This window comes from Pteropus vampyrus, unplaced genomic scaffold (genome assembly GCF_000151845.1).
Source record: "Pteropus vampyrus isolate Shadow unplaced genomic scaffold, Pvam_2.0 Scaffold148, whole genome shotgun sequence".
NCBI classification, from domain to species: domain Eukaryota; kingdom Metazoa; phylum Chordata; class Mammalia; order Chiroptera; family Pteropodidae; genus Pteropus; species Pteropus vampyrus.
The window spans coordinates 3,156,435-3,168,101 of NW_011888929.1; the positions used below are offsets into that span (position 1 = coordinate 3,156,435).

The 11,667-nt window shown below is 37.7% G+C and overlaps 1 protein-coding gene across 3 annotated transcripts in view; it reads right to left on the reverse strand.

The window, feature by feature from the left end:
• TRPC6 (transient receptor potential cation channel subfamily C member 6) overlaps window positions 1-9,390 on the reverse strand; it is a 118,471-nt gene extending 109,081 nt beyond the window's left edge. For 2 of the 3 annotated variants that reach the window (XM_011369419.1, XM_011369418.1), the window contains exon 1: window positions 8,788-8,957. In XM_011369419.1, the coding sequence (XP_011367721.1) occupies window positions 8,788-8,957 (170 nt within the window). Of the gene's footprint in view, window positions 1-8,787 lie in introns of all 3 variants that reach the window. The other variant, XM_011369417.2, reaches the window with a different exon arrangement.
• Window positions 9,391-11,667: the final 2,277 nt, after the last annotated feature.

The window sequence follows — 11,667 nt, forward strand, 5'->3', positions numbered from 1 at the left end:
AAAATCAACTATCTGTAAGTTTTGCCTAGGGACAACTTGTCCAAATCAAAGTTACATTATCAATAATATGTAACTTTTAGACAATTTTCATTTAACTGTTCTTTTCTCTCTTTCTGAATTTTAAGTGGAATTATTTCATTTAAGTATTTAAGACTTTCTTGGATATATAATGAGCCTTGGTCTCAGGAATTTCAGTTTTCACAAATTCTTTCAACTTAAATAAAAGTTTGAGTAACTTTCCTCTTGCTGTTTTAGTAAAAACAAAGAAGATAAATCTTCATGGGTGTTCTGTCAATACAATGTAAAGAAAACAAGAGTTGATATTCGTATTTACTTGTTTGTAGGATTATATAAAAATATTTAACAAGCACCATTTTCAGATCAAGCATATACTGCAAAGCTCTTAGGATTCATTAAATGACTGAAGCTGCAAGAATATAAAACTCCAATATTGTAGTATTTCTGAAAAGGCTATAGTGAAAACACAATAAAGGCAAAGTCTAGCAACACTATATAAGGCTAGAGAGGAAAGAATTTTAGAGATAAAGTCCATGAAATCAATTTGTATAAGGGAGACATTGATTCATTTATCCAAAAAATATGTTGTGAGTTCCCACCAAATGCTAGTCACTGTTTACAGACTAGATCTCCGCCCTCATAAAGCTGCCATTCCACTGCGGGGAAGAAGCATAGACAGTGAGGGTCAAAAACAAACAAGCAAGCAAACAAAACAATCAAATACGTGTCCAAGTACTGGCTCAGATGCTTGAGAGCTAGAAATTCTTAGTAAAGTTACTTTACCTTTCCGAACTTCTATTTCCCCATTTACAAGCGAAAATAATATTACCTATCACACAGGTTTGCTGTGAGGGTCAAATAAGCTAACATAAATAAAACAAAAGACTGTCATAGTCTTATCTGTGTTCTAAAGTCAGCTAAAGAATAAAGTTTAAACCTCTTAAATTCTGAACAGCATAGAAGCAATTTCATCCACATGATAGAGAGAAATCAAGAGTAGTCTTGAAAGAGTCATGATAAATTTGTGGGCCTTTTGGTAAAATAGTCTACAGATTACTTAATTTCGGTATATCTTACTTTAGTAACAAAGATTGGCAATTTTTCAAAACCTATCACTGTTTATCTAGATAAGTGATAAAATAGAATCTTCTGCTTCTTTCTTTCTATCTTCCCATTTCTATCAACTATTAGTTGTGTAATCTTTGACAAGTCACTTAACCTCTCTTTTCTGTGGTATTTTTTTCTTATGAGTAAAATGGGGATTATAAAAGTATATACCTCATAGGTTTGTTATAAGTATTAAAATGAGTTAATACCTATAGAGTAAGGCCTAGCACATAGAAGCCCCTAATAAATCTAGCTACTATTTTTATTATTATTAGACATAATAACATAAAAAATGAATGTATAAATAGATTAATGAATTACTGAAAGAAGTAGAATATAAAGCTTGACCACCAAAGATGATTAAGATTTCAATAGAAAGAGAAGGCAAAGGTTAAACATACTTATTACTGCTATTTATAACCTTTCTTCCTGTCTTCTCCTATTACCAAGAGTATAACTTAGATATAATGAGCACCAGAACAAGTAATCTTGGTTCAATAGATCAGAGCCAACCTGTGGCTTCTTAAGTATCTATGGAGAGAGAGGAAAAAGAATGATGAATAGGCTCTCCAGAGAACATCCCACCATGTATCCAGCTGTGCCCAGCACAAGCATGATTATATTAGTTGCTGAAAGAACAAGGAACTCTGTGCAACCTGCCAGCCTTCCTGTCCATGTGTTCAGCCTGCGCTATGTAAGATGTAATGGTTGGTGTCCACTTTAAAACTGACCAGCTGTGTAACTTTCTAAACATTTCTTAAAATCTCTAAATTTAAGTACTATCGTTCACAAAATGGACATGTAACATAGCCAAGTGGCTGCTCTAAAGAGCAAATCACATTCGTATGACAATTAGAAAAGGACCTGCTACAGAGTAGGTAGTCAAAAAAATGTTAGCACCCCAAATATATGTAAATATTTTAGATTAGTCCTCCACAGAAAGAGTAACTTGCACTGAACTGTAAGTAACTCTCATTACCATGATTTCTCCTCTTCGTCTCGAATTACCTGAATTAGGTAGAGAATAGTTATACCACACTCATATATGATGTATGGGTATCGGTAACATTCATTTCTATATGCTAAGCAGACATTCTATAAGAAATGCCATTCAATCAGTTCCAATGGTTTAAGAGTCTTGAACAGCACATCAAATTATAGATGCCAAAGTTTAATTGCAATTGAGCATATAGATGAGCACTTCTCCATGTACTAAGAGCAAGCAGAAGATTCACAAACAAAGAGCAATCACAGATGGTAATTTTATCCAACTGGATCCAATTATATTTAGCATTTTTTATGAAAGACGGAGAAAAACGAGAACGGACTTATGAAAATGTTTTCCTTTTATGATTTACTCTCTAAGGGACAAAGATGAATTGCCTTATGAAGTTACTTCTTATAACTCAAGGAATATAATTGTCTAGAGAAAAAAATTATGCAATGTCTTCCTAGAGGTAAACAAACATTCTGTTACAGAATAAATGTAGGCATTTTGGCACATCTGGCAATAACTCCACAACTTACAATGTTGGTCCCCTAAAATAAGTTTCATGATAATAATTCATTAGCAGTGGATATTGATTACTTCAAGCCAAGGGAGGTTTAGAAACAAAATAGGTGGTTTTTGTCATGCAGAACACAGAACTCCAAAGCAGTCAATTAAAAGAGACCCATTGTTAACCCAAGTGGCTGGAGGAGATATTGATTCCTAAATGAAAGAGAAGCAGATCTAAAGGTGAGTTTTATACTTGCTTTTCCCCTGGGAGCAGCTTTGAAAATGCAAACCCTTAACCAAGGTCCAAGTCTTTGCTTTATGGTTATTGATATTATTTTAAAAGAATATAATAAATACTAGAATTCTCTCTAAATTCCAAACCACTGCAAAAGGCATAAGAAATCATGATACCACGCATGCCACCTTTGATTTTATTTATCATTTGATAAGTATGTTTTTGTAAGGAAACGGACCCCTTGATTTTATCCTTATAACCTGGGTGGTCATGGTGTCATGTGACTACCTACCCCTTTGGGGTCAGAGAGTAAAGCCACACTTCTGTGGGTAGGGGTAGGGTCTTTTCTTAAAAGAATGGAGATACCTAATACCAATGATCCAGGAAAGAAGGAGATCCTACAAAAAGAAATGGAGTTTGAAAGGCATAGCTTACACTGGATGGGGAGAGGGGATTTTGTCTACCTGGACTGAGACTTATTAAGGGCTAGATCATTTGAGGGTGGTATGAGGAAAAGAAGGAAGAATGCTCTCTGCTATTTGGATGAATCTTGGTACTAGACAGGGGTCAATCCTTAAAAGGTTTCATACATAAGCAGGAAGAGCAGTTCAAGCCAGCAAGGAGTTCTTTGTATGTCAATTCCCTTTGGTTATCCCTGAGCATTTGACTGGTCCTGGTAAAGATACATCCTCAACTGAGGTGAGCAGAAGAAAGGCGAAGGGAAGAGGTGGGGCCAGAGAGCTAAAAGGAGAGCAGCATGGTAGTAGCAGTAGTGATCACTGACGTATTCCCCAGAAGAAGGTGAATCTCAAGGGACTGGCAGCTAGAATGAATATAAGATATGGATGTCAACTTCTATGTGGACATTGGCTCTTCCGCCTAACTTGAAAGTCTCAGATGCTATTTTATGAAAAGAGCCAGCATCACTTTATTACTTATTAGAATAAATACTGAGCATAGGATCATGTCTTTATTGAGGAATAAATCAATTCATACCTCCTCTCTACTAGATATTGTGCTAGGTATAGAGGCTTACAGTCTAGTCGAGGGAGATACGTAAACAAATAAATGTAAAAGAGTGTAATAGATGCTTGAATAAAGATTTATTAGACATATGAAGGCAAAAATGAGGGCAAACTAACAAGCAGATAAAAATGTAATGTTTCATATGTCCGAGTCCATATTCTAATTCCAATCTAAAACTTCTTCACAAGAACAGTGCGCCCTATCAGCAGCTAATGTCAGAAAACATTTTCTAGCCTGTAATCTGAAACTTTCACTTGCTTCTTCATAAGTAGATGTGTTTTGCCTGGAGAAAAGGCTGTTTTGGGAATTTTATTTATCTGTGGTCTCTTAAATCAGGAGTTCAAAGTCTGAGTCCTAGGGTTTATAAATAGATTTCATCCACCATCCTGAAGTCAATAAAATTTTAAAGAATCCATCACCCATAAAAAATGTCATTTTTGTATTTTGTCATGTGAAATAGAGAATAGAGTTAAGAATCTTTGTGGGTTTCTCCTACGACTGTGATTCAACGATAAGCCACCCTTTAAATAAGAATCCTTGTTTAAAGAGATCTTATCAGCAAAAGAGCACCAACTTTGTATAAAACATTACATTAATACCCAGAGAGTAAACAATACCTTTATGTAAAAGAAACACTATAGTTCTTACAAGTTACACATTATATAACTTAGGTATCAAGATACATTATGAGTGCATTTCCATTAAATATATTTTGAATTTCAAAACTTATTCATTCAAATCCCTTGTATTTTGGTTCATTTTAATATTTCCTCTTGTCTTTAGTGTTCTGTAATTTCAAAGTGGATTTATTTTTCTGTATTGCACTAATATCGTTGTATTTCATAAACTTATCATTTCTGGAAAATTATCACCTATCTATTCTGTTGTCTCTCCCACATTCTCTATATTTTCTCTTTCTATAACTTCTACCTTCTTTTTCTATGACTCGATAATGTTTATATTTTCCATTTCTTTACATCGCTTCATTAAGAGTGTTGCCACATGGTATGTCTAATCTGTATTTTAACCATTCCATTGAATTTTTCGTCTCAAAATTATATTTTCATTTATAGATTTTCTATTTGTTTTTTAAAGTGAATTTTACTCTTTTTTTAGGGTTTGACTTCTTATATATATTTCACCATTTTATACATATGTATTTTATATTCTCTTTCATATTGTTATATTATTTCAAGTTTCTAAGGATCCAATACTGCTGTTACATCATATGCTGACTGTCCCTCATGGATTGTATCATCTGCTGACTCTCATTGGTGACTGATTGTTTCCTTGTATGTTCTGTCATGTATTATATTGAGTATATCTTTAGCTGTGCTCTTGGATTTAATGTTGTTTTCTTGAAAGTCCTTGGCAGTCAAGATGGTTGATACTATTCTCTCAAAATGGTTTTGTGTTTTACTATTCTAGGAGCCCTGGGGGTATTTTTCAGCTGGAAGATATCTAGGTCAACTAAGCAGTGTAAAAAATAAAAGCAAAAACAAAAACTCACATGACACATGGGTCCAAAGGATAAAATTCTTAGGGAAGATTTCTTTCCTGTTACTAATAAAGTTCTTGTTCTCACTCTGCTGGTGGCATATTTTTCCAGCCTAACTTAGGATCCTGGTTTTATGTGGCGGGAGTGCTGGGGAAGGGCCAGGATGTCTCAGTTCCAACTCTCTGCCTCATCTGGAAACCAGGCCTTAGCTTCTCTCCATTTTACACGGACATCAGACTCCAAACTCCTGGTCACTCCAATCCATAATCCCCAAGACAGCCACCCCATCAGTTCATAGGCTATGCTCTGGCTTTTAATTTCTTTGCTTTGGCACTTGGTAATCCCTTTTACTTTTTGCAAAATTTGGTAATGTTTTTAAATTATTTTAAATATTTATCCAATTACTTCTCAGCCTTTTGGCTAAGATCAAGTGTAAATATTTTATCCAGCAGTGCTAGGTGTCTGTAATCTAGCAATAAGGTTTTCAGATTATCTGTCTACTATAAACCAGAGCTTGAGTTTACAAATAGTTTACCATTTCAATATTCATAATTATTTAGTTAGCCTTTCCCAAATGTTTAGTTGGACTGTGTTAAAGATCTTTAGAATTTAGAAACCCTCAACATTATCTTTTTATGTCCAGAATCCTCCCCATGTTCAGAAGAGATGGACTAGAGACATTATTAAGTTCTAAATGAACTCTCTGATATATCTGGGATTCTAGCAGAACATAGACCATTTCTTACTAATAATCACCATTACAAACTAATCCAAATGGAGTGTAAAGTATTGCCGCTTTCACAAATAATACACCTCCCACTTTGGGAAAATAAATGAAATTGTTTAAAGCGCAAGTCAAAAGCATATGGAAAGGTTTATTTGTGTACTCTACCAGAGGGAAGTAATTTTCTTTAGCTCTTTCTCATATATCACAGGCATGAAATAATGTTGTTTATTGGTTAAAATTTTTCAGTTACATGATTTTTTTTAACTGGAAAAAATAAAAAACTTGCCAGAATAAACAGTGATGAAAAGTAACTACAGAACATTTTAGAAATAATAGATTCAGACAAGACCAAACTCTAATTCTGGAACAAAGCTCACTTTTAACTTTACTATAACATGACACAGGGAGTGCTCCTATTTGAATTGAAGTATTCAAATATTTCTGTTCCTCTCTCTGCTGCCCAGGTCTATCCATTAAGAGTGATCTGGGATTCCTGTACTAAAGGAGAAAAAATATTTCTCTAAATAGTAGATAATGTAAGAACTAGATAAATCAATAAGGCAGTAATCACATTTGAAGAAGGCATTGGGGAAAGTGTTTCAAGACAACATGGAATTATTACTTTATTTAGTCTCACTACTGATATATATATATATGTATATATATATGTGTATATATATATATATATACATATATATATATAAAACAAGTTTAAAAACAAGTTTTTTAAAACAAATTATTTTTTCCCACAGTCACAATAATGAGTGATTGTCGACTCATCAAGAGATAAAAAGGAAAAAAAAAAGATTTTGTCTATGGGACAGTCAACTTTTGAAAAGCAGGATAGCTTTTTTAAGTTGCTTAACTTAGCCACAGGTACCATTACCCTCTTAGTAGATCTCAAGTCTAAGTCAATAAAAAAAAGTCCATCTATTTTTAAAAATATACCCTCAAAGCAAATTTGAAAATAGCTGTATTCACAACACCCAGGATTGTTTTATTTTTCTTTCAGTTTTTTCTTGGCATGTATCTCCTTGCTACTCAGAGCGTGGTCCATAGACCAGCAGCCTCCACATTTCTCAGAGATTGTTAGAAGTGCAGAATCTTGGGCTACACCAAAAGCCTACCAAATCAGCATCTACATTTTAACAAAATCCCAAGGTAATTCACATGCCCATTAAAGTTTGAGATGCTCTGTACTATAAGACATAGAAACAGTCACTAACTTAAAGTAAAGTATACGATTTCTTTTGGGGGTGATGACAATGTCCTGGAATTTAGGTAATGGTTTCACAACTCTGTGAATATACTAAACATCACTGAACTGTATAACTTAAATGGGTGAATTTGATAGCATGTAAAATACATCTTAATTTTTAAAAAAGGAAAAAAGATAAGTAATAGTAAATGCTTTCGAATTGTACGGCACATAGATGAATGAAACCAGTTCTAACATTTTTCTTTTACCTTGGAGAAAAATTAGATGCTCCATGTTCTGGGGTTCACTTTTAACTGTGAAAGGGAACCACAGCAGGTCTTGACTCTAGGGAGCCCTGACTAAATATAGGAAGGGGCACCCTATGTATTATAAGGTTCTTCCAGAAGCCCATGGGAGCAGAAATGAACCCCTTCAACCCCCCGCCACACACACACACACACACACACATCTAGAGCTGCTTAAGGAACTGCTACTGAAAACTGTTTTCCTCTGGAAGAAAACCGCATGTGGATGGATGTGACATCTCAGGAAACCAGACTACCCAATCAAGTTAAAAAGCAAATAGGCAGAAATGTTATCAGCCAGCTGCATGTGTAGGCCCAGACATGTAGGGGAGGGGAGACTTCTCCCTCATTCCGCCCTCTGCCTGCCTCTGCCACCCTTGGAAAAGAAAAAAAAAAAAGATCCTTAAATAAAATCTCATAGTTACTCTCATAGTCCACTACAAATAACCCTACCCCCTCACTTCTACAGTTCACTCTTCTCTCGTCCCTCATCCTGAACAGGCTCATCTCCCCCGCTGGACACCGGTAAAAGTTTTGCTCTGCGGGTAGAGAAGCCTATTTCCTTGACTTAACCTGGTGACCGGAGGCCGGGAAGAGGATGTCCCCAGGACATGTCCGCCCCCTCCCACGCACATCTTCGAACTTTCCCGCCATCTGTGGTCCAGAGGACCTGTGCGCGCCACCCGAAGGGCTAAGGCAGGCAGAGCGTGTAGACGGTTGGGCGCACTGGGTCCCGAGTTCCCCAGGCGCACAGAGGCAGAGCCAAAGACCCTTTGCATTCTAGTCATCTCTCCCACATGGGCTGAGTCACACGGGCTCAAGTTCGAATCAGTTCCCTGCCCAGACCATGCCTTTGGCGCAGCGACACTGGGATTTTTTGAGGATATGGTGTGGCATCCGAACTGAAGAAATTGACCAGACACCTGATGACCTGTAGTGGTGGTGGTGGCCCGCGGTCTCACTCTCATGGACAAACATATTTGTACTTGCTCGCTAGGAGCAAACCTAGACCTGCACGCGCCCCTCCGATCCCTGGGGTCCCAACCCAAGCTCGCGAGCCCTCAGAAGGACACACGCGTGTTCAGACGCGCGCCGATCCGGTTCCTACACTCCTGTGAGCGCACAGCCTCCCGAGGCGCAGCCAGCACCCGCCCGCCTGCAGCGCCCGCACTTACAAGCAAGGGTAGTAGCCGTATAGAGGCGGCGGAGGCTGCGGGCAGCAGTCGTCTCCCAGCTCCGAGTCCATGAGCAGATAGTCCTGGCTCTCGTTGCGCCGCGCGCCAGCCCCGGCCACGACCCGGGGAGAGCCGCCCCTCCGGGGCCCAAACGCTGGGCTCTGGTTCATGGCGGGAACTCCGGACTGCCCTAGGTCCCGGTCCTGGGAAAGGCACCTCGGCAGTTCCAGGAGGACGCGATGCGCAGGGTCCCCGTCACCCGCCGGACTGGTCAGGGGCAGACTGGTGCACAGGGGACGAGGGTGAGGCAAGGGGTGCGGACGCCCGGCGGTCTGAGCTACCAGAGTGGCTTTGCCGCTGGCCACAGAAGTCACCACTTAGGGGTTCACAAAGGGGACCTTGACCTGAGCGCTTCCGGCCAAACGGACCCCGCAAGGAGGTTTTCGGGGATCTAGAGCTGAGCGAGCACAAGCGGGGCGGCGGGCGGCAGCGGAGCCTGAGAGCCCGGAGCGAGGGAGACGGAACTGAAGAGTTACTATGTCAACCGAGACTCTCAAGCCGTTGGCTCCCGCCCTCTTCCCCCGCATCCTTCGTCATGATCCCCACCTTTAAAGGGATCAGAACGATGTTCTAGAAAGCAGCAGCCAAAGCTTGTCCTGTAGCCACAACTTTCTGGGCCAGGACGAACCTAAACTAGGCGGAGCCACACACACACTTTTTTTTTTCTTTTCTTTTTTTTTTTTTTTTTTGGCCCTAAAAGTCTGCTTATTTAGAAACCACACAAATTAAGAACTTTCTAGGAAGCTTCTCTTAAGTAAGACTCTTGAAGAACCAAGGGAATCTGTTTTTTAAAAGAGACACGAGCTTCTCCTTTCTCCAGACGGCCTTCATTTTCTTAAGGCATTTTCTCTCCCATCCCCAAACCCCAAAGTTATTACAACTCTTCACTTTAAAATGAACGTTGTAAGTTTCCAGTGCCAGATGTTTCCAGTTCTTGAGCAAACCAACAAAAATAGGCAAGCATTTTCCGATGATATCAATAGAGGCCAACAACCTGCTTACTTAAGAGAAAAATTTTCCTTCCATCACTGCAAATGTCGGAATTATTTCTCTGCCAGATGTTTCCCACATTTCCAAACTGTTCTTAATTTTAAGACTTAGTTTTAAATTCTGATTTAATCTTTATACTCAGTAGAATTAAAAACTCAACAAGGATGAATCAGTATCTGTAGTAGTTCAAGCAATAGTCAATTAGGAATCCATTCATTCAACAAATATTTAATCAATGCCTACTGTGTGCCAAGTACCATTTTAGGACAAAACAGCAAATTAGGCAGACAAGGCTCCTGTCTGCTTTTACAGAGTTTTCATGGAAGAGAGGGAGACAGAGATTAAACAAGCAAATGAGAAAATATCAGAGACAAAATAACTACAATGAAAATAAGACAAGTTGATGTGATAGTAAATGGAGACTGACTACTTAAGATTAGGTGTTTACAAAAGGCCTTTCCAAAAAGGTGCTAGTTAAGTGGAGATGTTGGTGAGAAGGAGCCAGACACAAAAAGATCAGAAGCCCATTGCAAATGGATTGAAGAAAGCCAGACTGTCTGAAATCCTGTGGGTAAAGTTATCTTTGTTGGGTAGACAACAAAATGGTTGTGGGAAGTGTGAGCAACAGCAATCAAGACAGGCGGAGAAAGAGATCACAAATTTATAGCATTTGACTTAGCCAGTATATTAAGAATTAAAGCTCAGAGGAGACAGGAACCATTGTGTCCTGAGAGCCTAGTTCTATATTTAGCACAGGTATGTGGAAAGAATGAATAGATGGGTGGATGAAGTACATATATTGAAAAAGAAAAAAGAAAAGAAAACATTCTTGGCCACTAAAAGAACATCCCTGAAAAACTAATATTGATCATTCTGATGTATGTTATTCTTGATTTAAGAATCTCCTTTTTGATCTTTGAACATGTGGAGTCATGATTTAAAATTTTTATTATTTCCTAATAATTATAAATAGCAATAAGATATTCTGCTTGAAATGTGTTTGTTAATGGCAATAGCTATCTGTAAGAACTTAACAAGTATGATGCTTGAATGAATTAATTAATAAGCATTTAATTTAAATAGTGCCAAGGTAATCCTTCTGGTAAAATAAAGTGTAGGAAACAATTCAGTGGGGAAAGTAACAATTAGATGTTTTTGATCTGACTCAAATTCTACGCTAGTTAGAAAGGACCTGTGGTGTTAATTAGTGTTAGTCTCTCACTTAAAAAACAAAAATTGAGACAGAATTTATTTTGTTGTTGTTACAGTTAGTTGAGCTGTTTGTACCTTTTCTCATAACACTGCTTTTCATTCGTAGGTAGCAATATTTACACTGAAAAAAATTATTACAGTAAACTTATAACGTGACATCAATTTATCGTTTTGCAAGATAAGACATGCTTTTCTCCATTATTTGAAATATAGTTAGTACTGGACCAATAAATCCCAAAGACATTTCCCCCAGGAGAGAGAAGGTGGTATACAAAGGATTAGAAGATTCTGAAAGAGCTTATGATATGATGAAGTGGAAAGAGCATTGGATCAGAAGTCTGAAAGCCTGGATTCTTTTTCTAACCAGGAAGAGAGAACTTCCGATTTTTCTCTGCCTCGTTTATTCATCAGTAAGTGGATATATAATTACTGAGGACCCCTCAACCTCTAAATTTTTGCATTATATGATTATGCAGTTTTATCTCTTCAATTACATTTGAAAAAAACACAATAATGAAATAAGAAGACAAGAAAACTTTTCAACCCATTAACATACTTTTAAATCAAGTATGGCAGTGTTGAGTAGATCTGGAGTAATAAAGAAAGTTGAGTGAATGA